Source organism: Zonotrichia albicollis, unplaced genomic scaffold (assembly GCF_047830755.1).
Source record: "Zonotrichia albicollis isolate bZonAlb1 unplaced genomic scaffold, bZonAlb1.hap1 Scaffold_254, whole genome shotgun sequence".
NCBI lineage: Eukaryota > Metazoa > Chordata > Aves > Passeriformes > Passerellidae > Zonotrichia > Zonotrichia albicollis.
Genome location: NW_027428428.1, coordinates 4,002,770 through 4,030,051, shown reverse-complemented (window position 1 = coordinate 4,030,051; position 27,282 = coordinate 4,002,770). Strand labels below are relative to the sequence as shown.

At 48.6% G+C, this 27,282-nt stretch overlaps 1 protein-coding gene and 1 long non-coding RNA gene across 2 annotated transcripts in view; both read right to left on the bottom strand.

Moving 5' to 3' along the window:
* The window catches only part of LOC141727740 (uncharacterized), a 572,619-nt gene that overhangs the window by 439,525 nt on the left and 105,812 nt on the right, over positions 1 to 27,282 (bottom strand). The gene's annotated exons all lie outside the window — the stretch shown is intronic.
* On the bottom strand, positions 8,129 to 8,716 carry LOC141727756 (olfactory receptor 14J1-like). The gene has a single exon (XM_074534040.1). It carries the CDS (start codon positions 8,714 to 8,716, stop codon positions 8,129 to 8,131), a length of 588 nt encoding a protein of 195 aa, XP_074390141.1.

Below are 27,282 nucleotides of genomic sequence, written 5' to 3'. Positions count from 1 at the left end.
GAAGGGGTGCAAATTTGTAAGGTACAGAGGAAGAAAGAGGAGAATGAAGGAGGGGATGATAGGACTAGTAAAAGATGGGATCCCCTGGATTATTTGCCTCCTTCTGCCCCTCCACTTTATAATCCTCTTCTTCAAGCACCTCAAATGGCAGGTCCGGTTCTTCCCCCGGCTGCCATCTCACTACCACCTGCTCAGACTCCTCCTTCTATCTCTTCAGCTTCCGCTATGATAAACCCAGTATCCCCTCCAGTTCCTTCTGCACCACCACAGGTGCCTACTCCACCTGCTGCATTCTCCACCCCTTCTCCAGCTCCACTTAATATCCACTCAGTCTCTTCTCCCCCTCCTATTGCTGTCCCTTTACCTCCTCCTAGTTGGGACACAAATGCCTCCTCGCCCGATAAACAGCTATCAGCAAATACACCTGCTGATGGGCAGAAAGCTCAGGGTAACCCAGATATCCCTCAAAGTAGTTTGGCATCTGAAGATGGGCCGTACTGTGGTACCAGATCCAAGACCTCCAAGGCAGGGAGACTCTTTCCCCTCAGAGAGGTTCCTATGGGAGGAGTAGTGGGAGGTGTTGGCTTTGTGAATGCTCCCCTAACTGCTTCTGAGGTGAGAGGATTCAAGAAAGAGTTGGGGCATTTAGTTGAGGACCCAGTGGGCATAGCCAACCAAGTGGATCAATTTCTAGGTCCAAATATCTACACTTGGGGGGAGATGAATTCCATCCTGAGTATATTATTTTCTCCAGAAGAGGTCCAGATGATTAGGGTGGCTGGCATAAGAATTTGGGAGAAAGATAACCGTCCAGGACCCCAGGTGCCATCAGGTGAACAGAAATTGCCACTAACGGATCCCAGCTGGAACCCTAACCAGGAGGAGAGGAGGAAGGCCATGAGGGAATATAGGTCTTTGATAATACGGGGGATCAAAGAGTCAGTTCCCAAAGGAACTAACACCCAATTGACATTTGAGGGTACACAGGAGAAAGAGGAAGCTCCTGCTGCCTGGCTTAACCGCCTAAAGCGGAACTTCCAGTTGTACTCTAGAATAGACCCAGACACCCCAGAAGGTCAAATGCTACTAAAAGTCCAATTTGTTACCAAATCTTGGCCTGATATAAGGAGGAAACTGGAAAAGATGGAAGAGTGGCAAGCGAAGGACATAAATGAGTTATTTAGAGAGGCATTGAAGGTGTATTTAAGGAGGGAGGAAGAAAAGGCAAAGGCAAAGGCTAAGATCATGGTTGCTGTAGCTAGGGAAAGTGCAGGGAGGGCGGGTACACCACCAGGAGGAGGCAGAGACAGGCCAGTACTGGCAGGTGCACGAAGGATTGAGAGACATCAAGTCCCTTTGAGAGGACGGCAGTGTTATTACTGTGGAGAGGCAGGACACATCAGGAGGTTTTGTAGAAAGCTCAGTCTCGATGAGGCAATAGCCAGGGAACAAGATAATTTAGGAAGGATTCTTAAGGGGGAGGACTAGGGGTGCCAGGGGCTTTTTAATATAGGGGACCCAATGCAACATCTAGAAGAGCCCTTGGTAAACTTTGAGGTGGGACCCCTAAATGAAGAATTTGAATTTTTGGTTGATACCGGAGCAGATAAGTCCTGTCTCAACAAAGTAACATCTGAAGTTAGACAAAAACCAGCTAGGCAGAAAGGATATCCAATACCACCAAAACTGGCCAGTAAGACTTAACTTACTATAAGTGGTGTGAAAGTAAAAGGTACCTTATTGTTGTCTTGTTGTGTGTGTGAGAGTGAGTCACAAGCAAAGTCAGCCTCAACTTCCCAGGCAGGTGGGAAGGGGGCAGTGGGAGTGTGTGTGTGACCTGCAAACCAGGCTTGTGTCCCCCGGGCGGGTGGGGGCTGTGACCAAAGCGTGTGTGTGTGACCTGCAAACCAGACTAGGGCTCCCCAGATGTGTGAGGGAGCCGTAGCTGTAAGAGCGTGAGTGACACGCAGGCAGCCTCACAGGTGAATGTGCACCAGAGGCAACCAGAGTCTGGGCCCTTCCAAGAGGCCCAGAGATACTGAGACCTGTGGGCCAACCCCAAGGTGAAGGGGGGCTATAGGGACCCGTGATTTTCTAGCAATAAGTTTGTGTCTTAAAGGTGTGGAGGAGTGTGTGAAAGTGAATGAGAAATGAGAGAGTGAATATAGATGAGTTAGAATAGAGGTAATGTAGATTGTGCATTACAAGTTTTACCACATCTCCTTAGAAGGAAGTGTATTGTGTAAAAGAATGGTGTAAGAAAAAAAAAAGGGAAAAAGAAATAAAGTGTAAGGGGTTGAAAGAAGTATTTAAGCTGTAAGTAAAAGTAAGAAACAGAAGCAAGAGATAAATAAATAAGATCTTGAAAACAGAACAGAAAACCAGTGAATTAAATACACAGAAAAAAATAGGAGAATAAAAGTACTTTGAGAGTTAAGCTAGCTGAGAAATACAACTCCTTGCAAAATACAGAGTATGTAGAAGTTGATGAGAGAAACATACAAACTATGGAAAAAGAGAAATTACTGATAACATTAAACAGAGAAGCTGAGTTTTGATAAAATCATTAACAGTAGACCATTAATGCCTGTGTTTGAAAGCCCGTTCCAGGTATTCTTCATTACTAAGACGGTTGGACTCACATCACTCTCACCCCTGGTATTGGACCAGGATTCAACACCAAGTTTTTCCTTCTGGCATTCTGGTATTGGACCGGACTCCACCCCTGTCTCCGTCTGGCACTGGGCCAGACTCCCAGTTTCTACGTCTGGCATTGGGCCAGACTCCCAGTTTTCCCCTCTGGCATTGAGCCAGAGTCCACACAACTCACCTCCGGGCACTGGATATGGATTCATCCACATCACAAGTTAATTCACCTGGGTATACTGTGATTTAAAGTTGACTCTCAGGAGGAAGAGTCAAAAAGACTGAACTGTATGGGAAAAATTGGTATCAGAGTTCTAATATTGCTTAAAATGTTTCAAAACTGTTTTGTGTAAATTATGTTGGTAAAAAGTTTAAGGCTGTAAATAAGTAATTCTAGTTTAAGTTCCCCAATATACTTCTAAAGACTCCAGGTTAACCCTCTACAGAACACTCCCCTGGGGGGGAAACTAAAATTTGTAGGGAACAGACCAAGAGAGGCTTAACCAGAGAAGCGGGTAAAAGGGACTCTAAAGAGCTTGGAAGCTTCTCCTCAGTAAAATTCCCCAAGAGGCAAGGCCGGGTGGGCAGGCTGTGCAAGATGACCCATACCGGACTCTTGGGAAGGGTAGTAATGATGGCTCTGATTGCTGGTGTTGCTCAGGGGAGCCCAGCTGAGCCGTGCAGAGAGTGCTACCAACCCCGCTATGAGGAGGAAGTGAGCTCCTTGTCGAGAGTCCACATTAGTTCTAACCCTGATGGTGTTAACCTCTCCCACTTGGTCCTTTATCAGAAAAATAAGAGAATGTATTGGATAGCCCAGAATACTGCCACTTTTAGGCAGCCACTCCTAGGAGAGTGCCCTATAGAGGAAGCCTGGTTTTGCTTTGAATGTGATGCTGCTGAAACAAGCTCAGCAGATCTAGTAAAAAGCAAAGAAATTGTGAAAATGGTAAGAAAAATTGTTTGTTACAAGTATTTATATGAGTGTACTGGAAAAGAGATAAACCCCTTTTGGAACACATTTCAGGGGAGCTCTAAACCCCTAAGTTTGATCTCAACTGGCAACTGCATTGCTAGGGTGATAAAACCAATTTTCTTATTACCAAAAGAAACTGGATCAAGTTTGGGAGTTCCTATATATAATGATTTGGGAGAAATTAAACAAAACCGGGAAAGTGAAATAGAAATTGAGAAAATCCAAAATAGTAGAAGCCAAGTTCGGATCCCAAAATCTGTGTTGAACAAAGTCATCCGGCTCCAGGCAGTATTAAAAATAAAGAATTCAATTATTAGGGACATTTCAAACGAAATAAAAAGATTGGCATGTGTAAATAATCAAGATCAAACTCCTACACTTGATCCCAGTGGGTGGGAGAATTTAGAGATTTTCAGAAAATATGTATGGGAAAACGTGGTTTTTCTCGCTGTATGTGTACTTGGAGGATTGCTCTTTTTACTATGCTTATTTGTCTGTTTTAGTAAAACAGTATTGGCTGTACAAACCAATCTGGAAAAACCAAGAAAAGTAACAAGGTTAAGTAAGCATGATTACCACAGTGCACAAGAGATTTATAGTAGATTCAAAACAAAAAATTGTGAGTTGATGCGAGCTTAAGAATTTAAGCTCGATCAAAGAAAAGGAGGGGGGACTGTTATGAACAAAAGTTCAGTTAATATTTTTTTGTGAGAAAGAGTTGCAGGGACGCAGCCAGGTCTCAGGCGCTGCCAGGATTCTTAGTGCTTTGTTATTGTAATACCGGGTCGGTAGAGCTTATCTCCTCTTTTGTATTAGTAAAAGGCCTGGCTGGGTGCGGTAGATTGCTCTTCCCCGAGGCAGTGCTGTTTTACAGCATAGGGAAGACACCTGAGAGGGTGGGGGGGGGGGGGTTATGCAAAGTGACTCCAAAGTCCAGAATGCTTTGTGGGACCCCGACTCGAAATGCAACGAGAAAACCCCAAACACAACGAGCCAAATAAGAATTGAGAGACTAAAATGATGTCTAGACATGAGGAGCCAATGGCTGAGCCTGCAGAGATGCGGAGTCCCTCTCGCCCTGAGCAGGGAGTGGTCCCAACGCCGGGACTAGCCACCTGGGAAGGTCACAGGATTAACACCTGACGGGGACACCACGCCCTAAAGGCTCCCATGAGGACTGGATCCCTGACTCTGCCCCTAGTGGACGGAGCTGCGTATATCCTCCTCCTCTGAGTCGCCCTGGGAGACGCGACAGGGACTGCAGCCCTGCTGGGACGCCCAATCCTGAGCTGATCACTTTTAATAAAGGCATTAAAAAGGAGAAGAAGTCTCCTGGCCCTGTTTATTTCAAAAGACAATCAGAATTTGCTGTTTAAAAATAGAGAGCAAACTTTTTTTAGCTTATTTTTGTGAGTTATATTAACACACCTGAGTTTTGTTTGAGCTTTATAGTATATAGAATTCTTTTTTATATCTGTTGTATAGCATATCTTATAATTAGTGATAGCCTTTTTGGGTTTGTTTCCCTAGTTTAGATCCCTTGTAAGAGAAAAACCTTACTAACTGAAAATACTGTTTAGTTGTTAGAATTGTCTATTTTTGTGTTGCAAAGAATGTGACACACTTAACCCATAGAACTTTTCTTTTTTTTTTTTTAATAAAAACAGGGGAGATGTTGGGAATTTAGTTGTTAAAAATAAAAAAGTATAAGATCATAGATAGTTCCAAATTTTGCAGGTGTGAGATAATGTGTCCATGATTTTCTTAAAACATGATAAAGAAATGGACAGTGAGGCAGGAGAGATAGAGAACATAGTCTCAAAGGAATGTGGATGAGTTAATGCTATAGTTTAACCAATATATTGCTTGGCTTACAGAATATTTATAAGCTTATTATTTGTTGTATAAGTGTTTGATATTTGTTCAATAAAGTGGGCCATGATGAACCAATTGGTGTCCTGGTCCCCTTCCTTCGACACTGAGGTGTGTGCTGGAATTGAATGCCCAACATTGCTCATTCTGTGATTCGGGGAACCAGCCACAGAGCAGTTGTGAGAGCCTGGGAATAATGGAATCAAGGGGCCATCGCTCCATTGCAAGGATTCTGGGAACTGAGGGAACAATTGTGACACTGTGGTGCCCCATGGAACCAAGGGTCCCTGGTGACACTGCAGGATCTTGTGTCACCAGGGCTCCATTGTCACATTGCAACACCAAGGAATTCATTGTGGCACTCTGAGGCCTCATGGAACCAAGAAGCCTCTTTGACGCTGCAGGGCCTTGTGGAACCATGCAGAGCATTGTGACAGAGCAGAACCTGGTGTCATGATGGGCCCATTGTGACACTGCAGGGCCCCATGGAACCAAGAGTCCAGGGCTGCTCCTCAGGGACTCCTGGAAAGAAGGTAACATGTTTGATACCATGGTCGCCCTTGGGACCAAGAGGCCATTGTGACGCAGTGGAACCAAAGAAAACATTGCTGCACTGCCAGACCTCATGGAACCAAGGATCGATTGTGACACTGCAGGGCCTTGGTGGGGCCCAAGGATCCAAGGGACTTGGTGACACTGGGAGGGCTCATGGAATCATGGAGACGATTGGGACACTCAGGGGCCTCATGGAATCATGGTGATACCAATTTGTCTGGGAGTGTTGATCTGCTGGAGGGTCCTAGACAGGCTGGATCTAGGGGACAAATCCAACAAGGTGCGGTTTAACAAGTTCAGGTGCTGGGTCCTGCAATTTCACCACAACAACCCCTGCAGCACTACAGGCTGGGCACAGAGTGGCTGGAGAGCAGCCAGGCAGAAAGGGACCTACAGGGACTGATGGACAGCAGGCTGGACATGAGCCAGCAGTGCGCCCAGGTGGGCAAGAAGGCCAATGGCTCCTGGCCTGGATCAGGAATGGTGGGGCCAGCAGGAGCAGGGCAGGGATTCTTCCCCTGTGCTCAGCACTGCTTGGGCAGCACCTCGAGTGCTGTGACCAATTCTGGGCTCCCAACTTAGCAAGTACATGGAGGGGCTGGAGCATGTCCAGAGAAGGGCAACCAGGCTGGGGAGGGTTCTGGAACACAAGTCCTGTGAGAGGCAACAGAGGGAGCTGGGGTTGTTTATCCTGGAGAAGAGGAGGCTCAGGGGAGACAAGACAGTGTCAGGGCACAGGTTGGACTTGATGATCTCCATGGCCTGTTCCACCCTTGCTGATTCTGGGATTCTCTGAATCCACCCTTGGAGCAGTTGCAGGATGAGCACTGAGCCTCCTCTTCAGAAGCTCCAGCAGCCCAGGTCCCTCAGCTTCTCCTGCCAGCCCCAAAGCCCATCCTGTCAGTCCTGCTGAGCCTCTGCAGCTCCTCCTCACTGCCCAGAACAGGGAGCCCCAGAGCCAGACACAGCAGCCCAGATGTGCCTCCCTGGCCTGGGGTGCCTCTGGCAAGGGAGCAGCACCAGGCACTGCAGGAGCCTGCAGACAATTCCTGCAGCACTTGTAGGATGGTCCTGCTCCCCAAGGGACGTTCCCATGGGGCCAAGTCAGGAACTGCAATGGGGAGTGGGGCCAGAGAGGAAAGGGCAAACAGGGATGGACTGTTTGCAGGGGAGGAAACAGGGGTGGGCAACAGGAGAAATCTGGACCAGGAAAGAGGAAGGAAAGCAAAGGTGAAGCAAAGGAAATGCTCGGGGCAGTTAGGGGGTGGCTGCCAGGCAGCCCTGGCTCTGAGAAACAGCACCTGCAGTAGTGGGATAGGAAACTCCCAGCTGATGGGAACAAACTTTCTGGATGACTGCAGAGGCCAGGACAAAGCTGAGTGGTTTCCCTGGTGTCCCCCAGCCCTTGCTGGCCCCAGGGGCTGATGGCATTTGTGCTCCCTCAGCTTCATGTCCCCACACCAATAGCATGGGGGTGCTCTTGCCTGCTGTGTGCAATGCAAACAGGGGCTGCTGAGCCAGTGCTGCCGTGTCTGTGCCTGCAAGGATGGGGCACCTGTGTGAGCTGGGGGAGAGGCCAGGGCTGCAGAGGGGGGATGTTGTTGGCAGCTCCATGAGGAGCACTGCCACCCCCAGGGCTGTGCCCGGCCCCGAGAGCACTCAGGCCCTACAGCAACACCAGGGCCACCAGGGCAGTGGGGAAGGGCACGGCAGCAGCACTGGCAACACCAAGTGCTGCTGCTGCTGGGCACAGCTGCTGGGCCAGCACTGATCTGCCCCCAGCTCTGCACACAGACATGGCTGCTGCAGCTCCAGAGAAGGCAACAAAAGGGCATCTCTGCAAAAAACTGCTGGGAGATCTTTTAGTTACTTTAAAGGCACCAAGAGCTCATTGACACAGTTTGTGGCCACAGGGAAGGTGGAGAGAAACACAATGAGAAATGGCAAAAACAATTATATTTATTAGTTAACAAGATTAAACAAGTAAAATAAAAAGAGAAAGAACCTCCAAAATGAAAATAACAAGAAGGATCAAAGATCACTTTCATTTCAAGTGATTTGCAGAAACTGGCCAGCAGTTTATTGTTTCTGAAACCATCCAGTCATCAGTTTCCACACTGCAGCCTTGAGCTCCTGGTTTCTCAGGCTGTAGATGAGGGGGTTCAGGGCTGGAGGGACCACTGAGTAGAGAACTGACAGGGTCACATCCAGGGATGGGGAGGAGATGGAGGGGGGTTTCAAGTGAGAAAACACAGCAGTGGCGATGAACAGAGAGAGCACAGCCAGGTGAGGGAGGCAGGTGGAAAAGGCTTTGTGTCGTCCCTGCTCCGAGGGGATCCTAAGCACAGCTCTGAAGATCTGCACATAGGAGAAAACAATGAATACAAAACAACCAAATGATAAACAGGCAGTAACAGCAAGAAACCCAAGTTCCCTGAGGTAGGATTTAGAGCAGGAGAGCTTTAGGATCTGTGGGATTTCACAGAAGAACTGGCCCAGGGCATTGCCATGGCACAGGGGCAGGGAAAATGTACGGGCAGTGTGAATGAGAGCATTGAGAAAGGCACTGGCCCAGGCAGCTGCTGCCATGTGGGCACAAGTTCTGCTGCCCAGGAGGGTTCCATAGTGCAGGGGTTTGCAGATGGACACGTAGCGGTCGTAGCACATGATGGTCAGGAGATAGGATGCAGCTCCAATGAAGAACAGAAAGAAAAAGAGCTGAGCTGTGTCACAATGACTGCAGAGGCCAGGACAAAGCTGAGTGGTTTCCCTGGTGTCCCCCAGCCCTTGCTGGCCCCAGGGGCTGATGGCATTTGTGCTCCCTCAGGTTCATGTCCCCACACCAACAGCATGGGGGTGCTCCCCCTGCTGTGTGCAATGCAAACAGGGGCTGCTGAGCCAGTGCTGCCGTGTCTGTGCCTGCAAGGATGGGGCACCTGTGTGAGCTGGGGGAGAGGCCAGGGCTGCAGAGGGGGGATGTTGTTTGCAGCTCCATGAGGACGCTCTGGGACGCTGCCCTGGGCTGTGCAGCGCACTGGGGATGGATCAGCCCCTGCTCTGCTGCTCCTTCCCATCTGCCCCAGGGCCCTTGCAGAGCCCCAGCCATGCTGTTTGCCCCCAGCCTGCCCACGGCCAGCCTGGGGCTGCTCATGGGGCTTTTCTGTGCTGAGCATTGGCCTGGGTGTGTTCTTGAGAGAGCCTGGGCAAGGAGCCTGGAGCCCCCAGGCCCTGGGCTGAGGCGTCAGCGCTGCCCCAGCAGTGCCCATGGCCTGTCCCTGCTGCAGCCCCGGCACTGCCACCCCCAGGGCTGTGCCCGGCCCCGAGAGCACTCAGGCCCTGCAGCAACACCAGGGCCACCAGGGCAGCGGGGCAGGGCCAGGGCAGCAGCACTGGCAACACCAAGTGCTGCTGCTGCTGCTGGGCACAGCTGCTGGGCCAGCACTGATCTGCCCCAGCTCTGCACACAGACATTGCTGCTGCAGCTCGTGAGGAAAGGGCAACAAAAGGGCATCTCTGCAGGAATCTTTGCTGTGAGAGATCCTGTATTTCTTTTAAAGGCAGCAAGAGTGCAGCCCCCATTGATGGAGTCTGTGGGAAAAGGGAAGGTGGAAAGAAAAAAAATGAGAAATGGTATAAAGCGTGATATTCCTTTGTGGACAATGTGAAAAAACTAATACAAAGGGAAAAAAGAAAAAACCACAACCAAAGAAACTAGAATTGTGAAAGATGTTTTTTAATATAAGTGAGTTACAGAAATTTTCCAGCAGTTTAATGTTCCTGAAACCATACCGTCATCAGTCTCCACACTGCAGCCTTGAGCTCCTGGTTCCTCAGGCTGTAGATGAGGGGGTTCAGGGCTGGAGGCACCACCGAGTACAGAACTGACAGGGCCAGATCCAGGGATGGGGAGGACATGGAGGGCGGTTTCAGGTGAGCAAATGTGGCAGTGCTGAGGAACAGGGAGAGCACAGCCAGGTGAGGGAGGCAGGTGGAAAAGGCTTTGTGCTGTCCCTGCTCAGAGGGGATCCTCAGCACAGCCCTGAAGATCTGCACATAGGAGAAAACCGTGAACACAAAACAACACAATGCTAAAGAGATGGAAAACACCATGGACCCAATTTTCCTTAGGTAGGAGTGTGAGCAGGAGAGTTTGAGGATCTGTGGGATTTCACAGAAGAACTGGCCCAGGGCATTGCCATGGCACAGGGGCAGGGAAAATGTATTTGCTGTGTTCAGCAGAGCGTTGAGAAAGCCACTGGCCCAGGCCGCTGCTGCCATGTGGGCACAAGCTCTGCTGCCCAGGAGGGTCCCGTAGTGCAGGGGTTTGCAGATGGACACATAGCGGTCGTAGCACATGATGGTCAGGAGATAAAACTCTGCTGACATGAAGAATATAAAGAAGAAGAGCTGAGTAGCACATCCAGTGTAGGAGATGTTCCTGGTGTCCAAGAGGGAATTGTGCATGGCTTTGGGGACAGTGGTGCAGATGGAGCCCAGGTCGCTGAGGGCCAGGTTGAGCAGGAAGAACATGGGTGTGTGCAGGTGGTGGCCGCAGGCTACGGCGCTGATGATGAGGCCATTGCCCAGGAGGGCAGCCAGGGAGATGCCCAGCAAGAGGCAGAAGTGCAGGAGCTGCAGCTGCGGCGTGTCTGCCAATGCCAGCAGGAGGAAGTGCCTGATGGAGCTGCTGTTGGACATTTCCTGTCTCTGGCCATGGGGACCTGTGCATGGTCTAAGGACAGTGCCGATTTAGAGGACATATCTGCAACCAAAATCACAGCCTTTTCCCATACATCCTCCTCTGTAACACTAGACATCCTTTTGTCTTCATGAGTTCTTCATAAGCAACCCCAGGACTGTCCTGGTATTCTTGTTTATAAATCCTCAACATTTCTGCTGCCCTCAGAGAGAATAGAGTAAGTTCTTTGAGGTGAAGTGATGAGTGGAGAATGGGGGGAGGTGGTCTGTCATTCTGACCTCTTCAGAATTTTTCTGGGTTTTAAACTTTCTCCAGGGGAGGATGATCACCTTCCCATTCTTCCCCTAAAAAAGTCCCATGCACTGCTGAGAGCGGATGTTACCACAATAGCCCAGCTCTACCTTTGTAGCCAAGGACTCACATTGCTCATTTCACCAACCCAGCAGCATTTTCAGTGTCAGAACACATCTGCATTTCCTCATCAATCTTTTAATTCTGAGATGATGTAGGACAGTTTGCAGCCTGGATCGGAGCTCCCAGCCTGGACTGAAATCTCAGGGAGACTTCCAAGTGTCCTTATGATGGCATTGGATTAAGGGAGATGCAGCTCCTTCCCTGGCTGCCCTGACAGCATTGCCCAGAGCCGGGCACTGGGGACAGCGTCACCCTGAGCCAGCTGTGCCCCTGCCAGAGCCCCCAGTGCCGGGCAGCTGCTCCCAGCCCTGTGCTCTGCAGAGGGAACTGAGCCCGGGGCTGCAGAGCTGCCCCACGGCTCTGCTGCAGCTCTGCCTGCACAGGAGGGGCTGCACGCCTTGGAGCCCCAGCCCTGAGGGCAGAGGCTGGGCTGGGGCACAGGAGGGAGGGGGCTTGTTCAGAGGGAGGGGCTGCACTGGAGGGGATCCTGTGGGCATCTCTAAACTCTCCCCGCCACAGCATTGCTGGGTTTTGTTTTCTCTCATTCCCTGCTTCCTGCAGATTTTCCTCCTGCAGGTGTTTCCCTGTGCCTGATCTCTCCCTGCCAGCACTCACAGACCCCAAATCTCTGTTCCCTCTTATTGGCCTGACAGAACCCTGCCTGTTTGCAGGGCACTGGCTGGGGGCAGGTTCTGTTTGCAGCTTGGAGAAAGGACAGCTCAGACTGAGTCTGATGGCTCCAGCAAAGGTGATGCTGGTGCTGTCCATGAGCAGAGTGGCTGAAAGCACATTAGGGATCTCCTGTGAACCTACTGATCACTGAAAGGAACAGTTCAACTGTCTCTGGCACTTGACAAATTTCATATTAAATACATCATAGTCAACATTTAATATTCATCTACACTACCTTTCATTTTGCAATACTAGGAAACTGACTAAAAAGTCTTAGAAAAATTCATCATTTTAATCAAAATCCTTAACTTGGGAATATTCTATGAGTGACCAGAAATCCTCAGCATGTCAGAGCTTCACGAGCATTTCCTCCCTCCCACCAGAAATACCCAGAGTTGTACTCACAGTCTGTAGGCATTGGGATGCTCCGGCTGCTGGAGATCATTCCAGGAGCTGCAGCTGCATTGTCCTGCAGCCAGAGGTTCCTGTGCCAAGGGCTGGCAATGATTCTGCCCCAGGCACTTCTCAGCCCCTTCCCAGCCCTGACTGATTGAAGCTCTCTGTGCCTCTGTGCTGCGCCCAGGGTGGCTGCAGGCAGTGCCCCAGCCCTGCTGGGCTGGCAGAAGAGCTGCTCATCAAGAGAAATGTGCTTTTGAAGCTCTTCTTGGTTACCAGGAGCTGCCTCTGTGCCAGCAGCCCAGCCCAGCTCAGCAGCACAGACACAGCACAAGGACTTTAATGAGCCTCTGGGGCTTTGTGCTCAGGCCCTGGACATCAGTCCCTGAGAGGGAGCTGAAGAAACCTCTCCAGAACTCCAAGGCAGAATCCAACTCCAAACTTTCTTGGACTTTTAATGCGTCCCAGTGAGGGACACAATGGAGAAAGTGTCCCCAGGCCCCAGGCAGAGCAGAGAACTGGAGGCAGTGATGACAGGTGGGGACAAAGAGAAGCCAAGTCCTGGTGCCCTGGGGCACAGCAGGGTCTGTGCCACCAAGGGCTGTGAGGAGACACCTTGTCCTGAGGCCCTGGGGCCTCCTGGCACAGCCCCAGCCAGGCTGGGCACTGTCAGCACCTTGTCCTGCCCTCAGCATCCCCCCCTAGCCCACATCCCAGTGGCCTCAAGGATCTGCTGGAAGGAGTCCCTGGGGAGCCTTGCTCAGTAATGGCCCCGGGGAATCCTTAATGCTCCCTGTAGGGACTGAAGACTTTTCAAAGGACTTTGGGTTTGGCTTTTGCCTTTGAGTCTCTGAGAGATTTGTGCAATCATGGCCTCCAATTTTGTGTTTTAATAAGTCCCTGGAGAGCCTTTATCACTAACAACACTCAGTGGGACTCATTAATGCTTCAGGGTACTTCAGTTATTTTAAGGTACTTGGTGTTTCCCTTTTGATACAGGCTCTGTGAGAGGTTTGTGCAATCATGGCCCCAATTATCGGCTTTAATGAGTCCCTGGAGAGCTTTGTACTGACACTCAGTGGTGCTCATTATTGCCTTGAGATACTCGAGGTTTTTAAAATACTTTTTGGATTTCAGAATACTTTTAGGTACTTTAAGGATTTTTTCTTCCCACACTGAGTCTCAGAGAGTTTTTTGTGCCATCCTGGCCTCCAATTCTGTTTTCCAAGGAGTCCATGAGGAGCCTGTGTTGGGTATCTTCCTCCTTTCTGTTTTATAACAAAGATGGAACTGAAAGAATTTTGTAAGACTTTCAAAAAGCATCCAAACAAAGATGGGAAAATTAACAATACAGGAACAACCACTAAGAGAGTTAAATGTCCTGTTTTAGCTCGACATCATCCAACCCTTTACTCCCTTGGATTGGAAGAGGTTATTGAACGAGTCTTTGTTTTCCACTTGAAGCTTCTTGAACTGTTCATTCAGTACCTGAATGCTCTTGTGGATTGACTCGCTGTGGCTGGAGAGGTTCATGCAACACATGCCCTCAGAGTCTACACAGCCATGCCCATGTGCCCAGAGTATAAACTCAATTGCTGTTCTGCAAGGTGGCATGTCTGATGGTCTCTATGTCTGAGAGCAGGCCCCTCAATGTGAGAGAGGTAGCATTGGTTTGCTTACTTAACAGGACCCAAGATGGTCTGATTGTCCTAAAGCTTTAGCTGCAGCCACCCAAGGTAGTCCACATTGGGGATGCTACCATCCAATACCTGAATTAAAGCTTTCAAAACCATCTCTTTGATATCATGCAATACTTCTCCGAGGATACTTGCTGCTTGATCATCTGGTAGGCTGTGTTGTCCTTCTCCAGCTAGATGGTTGATTGTCAATTCTACCCTTGCCTCATTATTAGCATAGTCTGCAATTAATTAAGTAAACACTTCCGTCTCCCTTTCCACCGGGTGTATTCTGTAGGTGACAACAACATGGTCATATCATAATATTTTTTAAGTCATAGGGAGTTAAGGTGTGCTGTAAACATTGCCCTCATTTGTCCATTAAAACAAGCTAAGTCTTTTCTATGGCCTTAACTGCCCTACACAGATCCTTGATTTCCTTGTAAACCAATGGCTGATAGCTGGGATTCTGCCCCCTACTTTCATAACATACCAGGGCAATGAGGAATTTCAAGACGATTTGCCAGTCTTCTTCTTTTCCCAGGGATCTTCTGGGGTTGAGGGGTGAGGTGGCTCTGAAGAGTCCAAACTGTCTTCTGGGGAGGAAGAATAACTCAGAGCAGAAACATTCAGATTAGAAGTAGTGTGACAGTGAGGTTTAGTATCTTTGATCCTGGGGTTATATTGTTTCTGGAGGCAGAGGCAAAGGGCACTGCCATTTTGTCAGGTGTTGGGGAGGAAGGGCCTTGATCTAGGATAGCAGACAACTAGGCTGGCATTCTGGAGGCATGGCCCAGGGTGGAGGTGGAATGATTGACAGTGGGGCATGACCCACAGTTCTGGGGGTGGAGTCTGGAGGTTCATTCAGGGCAGAAGAGAAGGTTGTGGTAGCAGGAAGTGGAGGACCCAAGAGGGAGGGAGGATTGTCAGGCTCAAGGGCATCTGGAGAAATTTTAATAATCCACTTCACGATTTATTTTAATTTGTTCTTTGAATATATTTGGGCATGATCCGTGAGAATTAACTTAAAGCATCCCTGTATGCTCCTTTCTACTTTGGGAATCTGGCTGTCCATTTTTCTCTTTCTCAGCCTCAGGTGGAACCGCCACTGGAACACTTCAAATCAATTATGGGATGTGGATGCGTATTGTAAAAACACAGTGGCAAAGTGGGTGATAATTGCCCTGCATTTCCATAAACCCACCTGCAATCCTACGCAGGTGAGACCGTCGTTGTCTCTGTGGATCCTGGCCAAGGTCCCTTGAAGCAATGATGAATCTTCTGGCCCAGTACAATCAAAAATCCCGGGGAGCGCTGGCCTATCCATCAGCTTACCTCAGCTGACATGACTGAATATCAGGGTCTCAAGGTTCGGGCTCCAAGGGTCTCAATGAGGTTGGCTGTGACAAACCATTCTGGTTCCCCAACTTCAGGGCAAGGGTGGTGAAAATGAAAAGCAGCAGATGCTGGGAAGAGGAAAAAGGAAAGCCTTATAAATATGATTGCCTGGCAAAAGATTTTGAGAATATGGAAACTATAAGCGAGATTGAAATGAAAGCAAGCTTTGAAATACCAAGCCTTAGTTACTGAACAAATGGAAAACAATAGTATGACCGGCTGAAGGTAATCTTCTTTTGATGAAACAATACCTCCTGCTTGCAGACAGGTCCAAGGTCAGAGCAGACCCTACTAGTTTGGCAGAAGATGTCCAAAGAGTAGTTTTTATGGTTTAAAATGTAACACAGTATGGTAATGTAATGATTCTAATAGGCTGTTTGTAAATGCTATAAGATTTGTATCTTGTATTATATTGTTTAGTGAAAATTAGAATATGCAGCACAGAAGAAGATTTATTGTATTGTAACGGGAACTCCCCTCCTCTTTTGGGCATCCATTTTGGGTGCCTCTTTTGAGCTGCTCTTTCGGGCCTGCTCTGAGCTGTGGCTGGCAGTTCCAAACAAGGCTCCTGCTGCCACACCCTTTGCAACAATCCCCAAGTTCCAAGACCTGGCTTCAGAGATCTCTCATCTCCGTCCGTCCCAACCGTCCTACCCCCCAATGCTACAACAAGCAGGATCAATTGAGTTGCTCAAAAAGAACTTTAGTAACAGGGTGAAAAACAATTAACATGGAAAAGTTGAACACAGTATGAGGGGTGGGATTCAAAGACCTGAGGTAAAGGCAAAGCAACAATACATACACTTGAGGGTAGAACACTCTAGAACAAAAGCCATATAGGGGAAACAAGTAACCAGTAGAGGAGGAGAACTTGGACAACTTAGCATAACAACACTAAAGGCTTGTGGGGGAACTCTCAAACTCACCCTAAGTTAAAGAAATGATTCCCAGGGCTTGAAACTGACGCCAGTTCTACCAGGGGAAAATGTGGCTGACTCTGAGTTACAGCCAGGCCAACTCCCGCACTGCTGCTTTGCTCTGGTCCTTTGGGACCATGTGGCCCAACAGAGCCACAAAGATGTCCTGGGCTCCACGAGGCTCTACAGTGTCACAATGGTCCCTTGGATCCATGGTGCTCTGCAGTGTCACAATGGCCCCTTCATTTCACAAGGCTCCCAAATGTCCCATTGGTCTCCATAGGAAGGAAACCACAGAGCCCCACTGTTTCAGCAGCTGATAAACAGCAACCACCAGAGGCTAAGGCAAGACCTGTCTGTCCTGACAGGTTTGCTTGGAGCAACCCTTGGATATTTGAAATTATGAATGTGGAGTCCTAATTTAAAACATTTGTGTCTGGAGAAGAGGGATGGGGGTTTCTTCATAAAAAGAAAAGCAGAGAGCAGAGTGTTTGGAAAAAAGGTGAGTGCTGCCCCTCAGGAGTCAAAGACCAGCCAGACTTGTCTGTCCTGGCAACTTGTCTTGGATACACAGAAATTTGGAGGTGGAATCCAAATTTTGGCCATGGATACCTGGAAAAAATGGACAGTTCTTTTCCATAAAAAGAAGAGCCCAGAGCCCCAGTGTTTCAGGGGCAGATGGGAGTGGCCTTCCACATTTCAAGGTCAGCCAAACCTGTCAGATGACCCCAGGGAAACCAAGGCAGCCGCACCTATTTCATGTTCCCTTGGTTCCACAAGGCCCTGCAGTGTCACAATGGTATTCTTGCTTCCATGATGCCCTAAGGTGTCATAATGGCCCCTTGGTTAGTCAAGTCTTTAAGGATCTTAATGGTCTCCATAGTTCCACAAGGCCCCACAGTGTCCTAATGGCCTTTGGGTTCCATGAAGCCTTGCTGTGTCACCATTGCCCCTTGGTTCCATTGGGGCTCAGTAGTACAACAATGATTTCCCTGAATCCACAACTTTCCATAGTGTGAGAATAGCCTCATGGAAGCATGGGACCCTGCAGGGTCACAATGTTCCTTTGGTTCCATGGGGCCCCACAGTGTCACAATGGTCTCCATGATTCCATAGGGCCTTGCAATGCCACAATGCTCTCCATGGATCCACAGCGCCCCGCAGGATCACAAGAGCCCTTTGGCTCCATGAGGCCCTGAAATGCAGCAATGGCCTCATGGTTCCACAAAGCCCTGCTGCTTCACACTGGGCCCTTGGGACCATGTAGCCCAAGAGAGACACAAAGATGTTCTTGGTTCCATGAGGCCCCACAGTGTCACAGTGGTCCCTTGGCTCCATGGTGCTCCGCAGTGTCACAATGATCCCCGTGGTTCCACAAGTTCCTACAGTGTAACAATGCCCTTTTGCTCAAAAATGTCCCGCAGTGTCAAAGTGGTCTCCATAGGAAGGAAAGAACCGAGCCCCAGGTCATATGACAGGCAGTCCCGAGAGGCCGAAGCTAGCCAGAATTGATTGTATTGGCAAATTTTGTTTGGGAGCAACGCTTGGATATAGGGAATTTTAGAGGTCGAATCCTAATTTTGGCCATTGGAGCCTAGACAAGAAAGACTGTTCTTTTCCACAGAAAGGAAAACCCAGAGCCCCAGTGCTTCACAGTCAAATGAGAAGTGGCCCTTGGCGTGTCAAATTCAGGGGGACCTGTCAGACAGTCCCCAGGAGGCCAAAGCAGGCAGACCTGTTCCATGGTTCCTTGATTTCATGGGTCCCCATACTACCACCCCATACTGTATTCTCCTTGATTGCATGAAGTCTTGCAATGTCACAATGGCTTCTTGGTTTCATGAGCCCCAACAGAGTCACAAGGGTCCATTGGTGCCACGCAGACCTGCTGTGAAACAATGGCTCCTTGTTTCTATTTTAAATCAATCACAATCAAACCTCAGTTTGATCACTGATCCTTGCTTCCATAGGGCCCATGATTTGCAAATGGTTTCCTTGATTCCATGATTCCTGAATTCCACAGTCTCACCACAGTTTCCTTGGATCTCCATTGTCACAACTGACCTATGGTTCCATGAGGTTCTGTAATGTCACCGTGGTCACTGTCAGAGGCTGGATGAGATCAATGTCCCGAGACACCTTGGGATGCTCGGAATGCCCGTGTGGGGCCAGGGCTGGGGCGGGCCTTGGTTTGTGGTGGGACAGAGCCCTGCCCCCAGCCCGGGCCTGGCAGAGCTGTCAATCACACAGCAGGAGGAGTGGTAACTTTCACAGACTTGCTTCTGTGGCTGTCCGGTTTTCAGCTGTTTGGAGGGCCTGGAAAGGTCCGGAGTGGCCTTGGGGCAGCCCGCGTATCAAAGAACGAGAAGAGGCTTCAGTTCTTCTTTCGGTCTCTATGTTTATTAATTGTTTATCTAAAAGATTTTCTTTCGGCCCGACAGAGGTCTGCTCAGCAGCCAGCCATGAGCACACTGTCCTGCCCTCCGGACAGTCACCTATCTTTACACCCAAAGTTACGTGTACAATATTTATCATTTTTTCCCCAATACCTTTCGCCCTTATTGCCCGGTGCACTTTTAGTAATGACCAATCCCAAAGTGCCACCATCACCACAGAAGATGGAGGAGAAGAAGAAGAAGAAGAAGAAGAAGAAGGACAGGACACGCCCCAATTCCTCCATCTTACTTCTCTAAACCCCCCTGTACAGAAATCCTAAACCCTGTGTCTTACCCTCTAATGAGCTAATCCCTTCACTATTCACGCCAGTGAAGCCCTCATCCTTGTCGTCTCCTGTGTAGGGTCAAAGTCCTGCCACCAGACACTTCTGGCAACATTCCAGGAGTCCCGAGCCCCCCAAGGGTGGTCTCGGTGGCTCGGCACCTCAGGACTGAGATCCTGAGATCCGACAGCTAAGGGCTAAACGCACCTGTTTTTTCAATCCTCTTCTTTTATACCTTGGTTTGCTACAGGTGGACCTCACTGGTCCTTTAATCAACACATTTCACATGATTGGCCAATTAAGACAACACCTTTCAGTAAACAATTTTATGGAAAAAAGCCAACTTATTCCAAACATTGTCAGCCAAGTGTTTCCTCAAAAATCCACTCAGATAACACCATTTATTGATGTTTGTTTTATATTGGGTCTTTCTTGGGGGTCCCTGGATGGGGGAATCCCTCCTGTAGCAGTTCTATGCCAGGTAAAAAGAGATGCATGGGACTTTTTCAGTCTTCAGCTTCTTGTTTATTGTTATCTTATCTAAAGTTTTGCATTGCTGTCCACACCAGGCTCAGTGCACTGGAAAAGCATTGCAAAATGACCCCAAAACGTACAGTTTCAAGCTCTTTTAATATTGTCTCATCCAATAAACACTTGAAAGGTGCATTATTTCTACTTATCTACCAATAACTCATCCCTTGACTGTCCACATAACCTCTGCATTGTGCTTTCCTTGACCAATCACCCTGTGCTACCAACAGTGCAGAAAATAGAGCAGATAAAGAAGACAGGGACTACACCCCAATTCCTCCACATTGCCTCCTATCTACACCATATTAATAACCCCAAAACCTAAATTTCTCACCCAAGGAACATAGTATAGTACTCTCTATTACCTATTTCACATTTTGGTAAATTCTAATCTATCTCAAAGTCTTGGAAGTCCTCTGCATGGGTGAAGCTGAAAGGGGGTGTTTCACTGGGGGTCAGGACCCCTCAGAGCAGACAGAGAACTATTCCCTGTGCCTTGGATTCCCACACATTTAACATAAAATCCTTTAACACTTAATATGTCAAATTGCCCAAAAATGTTCCAGGTAAGTAGGATTAGAAGGAGGAGAAAGAGAGAACAACAGAAAGACAGAAGATCCATAGAACAACACGCACTTAGGTACCAACTGCTGGGGTTCCAGCATCGCAAAGAGAGGAACCACAGGAGAAGGCAGGATCCAGACCCTGGACTGCCCTCGTGCCCCGGCTTTTAACCTCCTGGGCCTTCATGAGCCCGCCCCTGGGGTGGGACTGCCAGTTGCATGTCCAATCAGAGCCATGGTAGGCACCAGCTGCTGGTGTGTGATTGATTGACAGCTCAGCCAATCAGAACTATGTTAGCACTTACCATACTGTGTGACTGACAGCTCTGCCAGGCCAGGGCTGGGGGCGGGGCTCTGTCCCACCACAAACCAAGGCCTGACCCGGCCCTGGCCCCACATGGGCATTCCGAGCATCCCAAGGTGTCTCGGGACATCGATCTCATCCAGCCTCTGACAGCAACCACGATGACTGTACAGAACCTCATGGAATCAAGGGTCACTTGTGACCTCATGGTGCCTCATGGTGCCTCATGGAATCAAGGAGACCGTTGTGCAACTCAGGGGCAGTATGGCTGCAAGGGTCAACAATTAAACACTGGGGTCCATAGAAACAAGGAGCCATTGTGACACAGCGAGGCCGCATGGAGACAAGGGAATCCTGTGACTCTGTTGGGGCTCCTGAAACCAAGAAGCCATTGTGGCACTGCAAGACTTCGTGGAATCAAGGAGAATACTGTGACAGTGTGGGGACCCATGAAATCAAGGAACCATGGAACAGGTCTGCCTGCTTTGACCTCCTGGGGGCTGTTTGACAGGTCCCACTGAATTTGATATGTCAAGGGCCACTTCTCATCTGACTGTGAAGCACTGGGGCTCTGTGCTTTCCTTCCTATGGAAAAGAGCTCTTTTTCTTGTCTAGGTTTCTATGCCTGAAATTAGGATTCCACCTCTAAAATTCCCTATATGCAAGGGTTTCTCCCAAAAAAAATCTGCCAATACAGTCAAGTGTGACGAGACTCGGCCTCTGGTGACTGCCTCTCATCTGCCCCGGTGCTCGGTTGTTTCCTTCCTATGGAGACCATTGTGACGATGTGGGGGGTTGTGGAGCCAAAGGGCATTGTTACACTGTAGGAATTTGTGGAACCAAGGGAATCATTGTGACACTGTGAGTACCATAGATCCAAGGGGCCATTATGACATTGTGGACTCCTGAAGAACAATGGGGGCCATTGTGACACTTTGAGGTCTTCTGAAATGCAGGGAACATTGTGACACTGCAGAGAACCACGGATCCAAGGGACCATTGTGACACTGTGGAGCCTCATGGAACCAAGAACATCACAGAACAACAAGTGGTTCTGTTGGGCCGCATGGTCCAAAGGGGCCAATGTGAAGCCACGGGGCTTTGTGGAACCAAGAGACAATTGTAGCATTTCAAGGCCTCATGGAGCCAAAGGGTCATTGTGATCCTGCAGGGCACCGTGGATCTGTGGACAAAATTGTGGCATTGCAAGGCCCCATGGAATCATGGAGACCATTGTGACACTGCAGGGCCTCACGGAACCTGAGGGCCATTGTGACCCTGCAGGGCCTCATGGAGGGAAGGGGCCATTGTGACACTATGGGAACTTGTGGAGCCACGGGGATCATTGTGGTACCACTGGAGCCCATAGAAACAAGGGGCCATGGTGACACAGAGGAGCTTCATGGAACCAATAGATGATTATGATAGCCTGGGCTTTTGGAACCATGGAGACCATTTAGATCCTTAAAGACTTGTGTAACCAAGGGGCAATTCTGACACTAGAGGGCAGCATGGAAGCAAGAGAACCATTGTTACACTGCAGGGCCCTGTGGAACCAAGGGAACATGAAATTGGTGTGGCTGCCTTGGACTCCCAGGGTTCACCTGAAAGGTCTGTCAAACCTTGGAATGTGGTAGGCCACTCCCATCTGCCCCTGAAACACTGAGGCTCTGGGCTTTCCTTTGTATAGAAAAGAACTGTCCATCTTTTCCAGGTATCCATGGCCAAAACTTGGATTCCACCTCCAAATGTCTGTGTATCCAAGGATTACTGCCAGACAAAAGTTGCCAGGACAGACAGGTCTGGCTGGTCTTCGATTCCTGAGTGCCAGCACTTACTTATTTTGCAAACACTGGAAAGGTCTCTGTGCTTTTCTTTTATGGAAGAAAAACATCCCTCTTCTCCAGGCACAAATGTCTGAAATTTAGATTCCACATCCATAATTTCAAATATCCAAGGGCTGGTCCAAGCAAACCCGCCAGGACAGACAGGTCAGGCTTGCCTTGGCCTCTGGGGGTTGCCACTCATCAGCTTCTGAAATATGGGGGCTCCGTGGTTTCCTTCCTATGGAGACCAATGTGACATTTGGGAGCCTTGTGAAATGAAGGGGCCATTGTGAAACTGCAGAGCAACATGGATCCAAGGGACATTGTGACACTGTGGAGCCTCGTGGAATCAAGGACATCATTGTGGCTCTGTTGGCTGGATGGTCCCAAGGGACCATTGCAAATCAGCAATGTGGGAGTTAGCCCAGCTGTAACTCAGAGTCAGCCAGATTTTACCCCTGAAGAACTGGGCGAGTTTCAAGTCCTAGGAGTCATTCTTTTAACTTAGGGTGAGCTTGAGAAGTCCCCCATAAGCCTTTAGTGTTGTTATGCTAAGTTGTCCAAGTTCTCCTCCCCTATTGGTTTATTGGTTACTTATTTCTTCTCGATGTTATTGTTCTAGTTTTCAAGCCCCAAGTATCTATGTTTGTTGCTTCCTTCTTGACTCAGGTTTTAGGATCCAGCCCCTTGTACTGTGCTGGACTTCTCCATGTGTATTGTGTTTCACCCTGTTATTAAAGTTCCTTTTATACAACCCCGTTGATCCTGCTCTTTTGCATTTTCACCACCCTCACCCTGAAGCCAGAGAACCAGAGAGGTTTATTGCAGCCACCTTCATTGGGACATTTGGCACCCAAACAGGGACCATGACGTTCAGGGCTCCCTGTGTCAGTCATGTCAGCTGGGGTTAGCTGATGGATAGGTCAGAGCTCCCTGGGATTTTGGATTGTGCCAGGCTCAGCAGATTCATCGTTGCTTCAAGGGACCTTGGCCAGGATCAGCAGGGGCAATGACAGTTTCACCTGCATAGGATTGCAGGTGGATTTGGGGAAATGCAAGACATTCATTGCCCATTTTGTCACTGTGTTTTTACAGCATGCACCCATGTCCCACAATTAACTTGGAGTGTTCCAGTGGATCTTCCCCATAAGGCAGAGAAAGACAAAAATGGGCAGCCAGATGTCCAAAGTAGAAAGGAGCATATATGGATGCTTTCATTCTCACTGATCGTGATGAAATATTTTCAAAGAACAAATTAAAATCAATTATGAGGTAGATCATTAAAAATTTTCAAGATGCCTCTGCTGATGAAATCCATACCGCTGAATTTTAGTCCTCAGTGGGAGTTAAACTGTACAATTTTTGATTAAAAGGGACCCCATTGCACCCTGCGTGCCCCCCATTTTCCACACCACACTTGACCAGCAAGCAGTGTGTTGAAAACTCAATCCGTTGGTAACTCCTAACTCGGGAACTCCCCTCAAACCTGCCTTTCTCAAACCTTTAATGATGGTCCAAGATGGCAATGGCCATGCTGTCTTGGAGCATCATGCCCTGAAGACTCAAGACAGAACGAGCAAAAATATGGCTTAGGAGCCTGACCACCGTCCCTCCATCTTGGTTCCTCCAATTCCTGCTACCACAACTTTCACCTCTGCCCTGAAAAAAGCTCCAGAATCCATCCACACAATTGTGGGTCCTGCTTTCACTGTCAATCATTCCCTCTCCACCCTGGACCATGCCTCCAGTTAAGGAAGGAGACTGGCAAATAGCCTCAAAATTCCTCATTGCCCTGTTATGTTATGAAAGAAGGGGGCAGAATCCCAGGTATCAGCCACTGGTGTGCAGGGAAATCAAGGATCTTTGTATCTAAAGACTATAGGAAGGACTTACCTTGCTTTAATGATCTAATGAGGGCCATGTTTACAGCACATGTCTCAAACACGTATGATTTAAAATATATTATGTTGTTGTCACCTAGAGAATACACCCGGTGGGAAGAGGGATGGAAGTGTTTATTATGCTAACAGCAATAACTATGCTAATAATGAGGCAAGGGCGGAATTGACAATCAACCATCTAGCTGGAGAAGGACAACACAGCCTACCAGATGATCAAGCAGCAGGTATCCCCAGAGAAGTATTGGATGATATCAAAGAGATGGCTTTGAAAGCATTAATCCAGGTATTGGATGGTAGCACCACCAATTTGGACTGCCTTGGGTGGCTGCAGCTAAAGCTTTAGGACCATTAGACCATCTTGGGTGCCTGTTAAGTAAGCAAAGCAATGCTACCTCCCTCACATTGAATGGCCTGCTCTGAGACATAGAGACCATCAGATATGCCACCTTGCAAAACAGCGATAAAGTTTTTACTCTGGGCACATGGGCATGGCTGTGTAGACTCTGAGGGCATGTGTTGCATGAACCTTTCCAGCCACAGCGAGTCAATCCACAAGAGCATTCAAGCACTGAATGAAGAGTTCAGGAAGCATCAAGTGGAAAACAACAACTGGTTTAATAAACTCTTCCAATCCTATTAGAATATGAATCCCAATGTAACCAGTTAGATGGTGCCTGGGCCAGTTCTGACCCTCGCTACTGGGCCAAAGGCAGCACTGTGGTGCTTTACCCCAGAGATACCTTGGCTGGCGGAGAGTGCAGCGGGGCACAAGACGCAAGTCCAGGCTTGTCAGGACTCCATTTACCTCAGGAGAGAGAGCTTCTGGCGATGGTGAAGAGAAGAAAGGGAGTGGATTCTGCTGGAGGGTTATATCCAGATGTTTATTCCATGGGTGCAGAGGTCTGCACCGGGACAATTCCTCCAACAGAATGGAGGCCGCATGGTCTCATTGACCTTTTAAGCTCAGGGCAGGGGAAGGGGAGGGGACAGGTGAGCCACCAACCAGGTGAAGGGGCAGGGTCTCAAGGGACTAGGGACACCTATCACACGACGCCTTGCTGGTATGTTAGCCTGATTGACAGGGCACACTCAGCGAGGGGCGAGGGGGAAGGGAGAAGGTAAAACAGGACATTGCAACACACCGCAACATCTCCCCCTAATTTTGTTTAAAAAGAAGAGGACTGTGTTTATGGTGCAGAATGATTGCCAAACCATGGTTGGCAAATCGGTTCTTCTTCTACAGGAGGGTCAGTGTTTTCCACTGAGGCCTCTAGGTCCTCCACTTGAGCACTGAGGGCTTCCAAATGGTAGACCTCAGGAGGGGGAGATGAGCTTGAGATTAACTTGAGAACCATGCGTTTGATTAGTCCAAAAAAAGGCTAAAAACTACAATAACTATAACTAAAATAAACAGTACTAAAATTACAGTTTTCAGAATAGATCCCAACCAGCCCGAGAGTCCCCAGCCATTGAAAAGTCCATTCAGCTCGTTGTCAGTTTCTCTGTTGATGTCTGAGAGCCTTTGTCAAGGCAGTCCATACGTGGTTTGGGCTGCGGTACTATGTAGGAGATCGCAGGTGGGATGATCACGAGTAGGACGAGAAGCAGGCTCGGTCTCATGGCATCTCGAGGCTTCACATGAACAGTGGGATCTAAACTGGTACAAGGAACTTGAGACAAACATATATTACAAACTATTCCAGATAGGAGGCTTAAATGGAATTTCTACCAGAGAACGCGTGCGACGTTTTCTTCTCCAGGCAGCGTGAGCAACCTGGGGTGCTTCTGCAGATTTCTCTGAGACTTTGGGAACATAGGGCTTTACCTATTTGGAAGGAACCCACCTTAAACCAGAGGGGGTGGACACACAGGTGTATCCACGTCCCCAAGTAACCAATTTGTAAGGTCCCACCATTTTCCAAGTCTCAGGGTCCTTTACTAAAACCGGAGGTTTTTCTTTTATCAACTTGTGACTGCTCCCCCTAAAGTGGCGTAGGATGGGTGGGTTCAGGCTGTCAAAAGAACAATTCAGAAAATTGATTGTGAATAGTGCCCTGGATAACCGGATGTGGGGAGGTTCTACCTTCAGAACCTGTTGTTGCTGGTCCAGGACCCTTTTAATATCACAGTGAGTTCTTTCTACAATGGCTTGACCTGTAGGGGAATAGGGGATGCCAGTTTTGTGCTCTACTCCCCATTGCTGCAGGAAGCTCCCGAATTCCTTGGATTTATAAGCAGGCCCATTATCAGTTTTCAGCTCCTTGGGGATGCCCATGAAAGAAAAGGCCTGTAAGAGGTGCTTAATAGCATCAATAGATGACTCTCCTGTGTGGGCAGAAGCATAGACCGCTCCAGAAAAGGTATCTACACTAACATGAACATATTTCTGCCGTCCAAAAGCCTGTACGTGTGTTACATCTGTTTGCCACAGTTCACAACTGTTCAGTCCCCTTGGGTTTGCTCCCGTACTCACTGTAGGGAGTGCATGTTGTTGGCAATTTGGGCACGTGGCCACAATCGCTTTGGCCTGTTCTCGAGTGATGTTAAACTGGCGAACCAGGCCAGGTGCATTTTGGTGGAAAAGCTGGTGGCTGATTTTTGCCTGTTCAAAAACATTTGGGAGAGTGGCCATCACTGCAGGTGCAGCAAGAGCATCTGCCCTTCTGTTGCCTTCAGCGATAAACCCTGGCAAGTCAGTGTGTGACCTGACATGCATCACATAAAATGGTTGCTCTCGGTGAGTGACTAACTTTACCAGTTTTGAGAGCAATTCAAAAAGTGCGATGTTAGATACATCTTGCAGTATTGCTTGATCAGCTCTGGATACTACTCCTGCCACGTATGCAGAGTCTGTAATCAGATTAAATGGTTCTGAGAACCTTTCAAAAGCCCTAACAACCGCAGCCAATTCAGAAACCTGAGGTGAACCTTCCACCTCAGCAATGTCCGTCTCCCACTGCTGGGTTTGAGGATCCTTCCAAGTTATAACGGACTTGTGGGACCTCCCGGACGCATCTGTAAAGACAGTTAGAGCCCTTTTTAAAGGTCTCCTACTTAGAGCAGTTCTTAATTTTAAAGTAAATTGAACATCTTGTTCAAACAATTTGTGAGCGGTCCGTGCTACCGAAAATTGTCCTGAGTAGGAATCCAGAGCAAACTGCAACACTTCATTTTCTTGAAACAATTGTTCCAGTATTTTCATAGTATTTTGACCTGA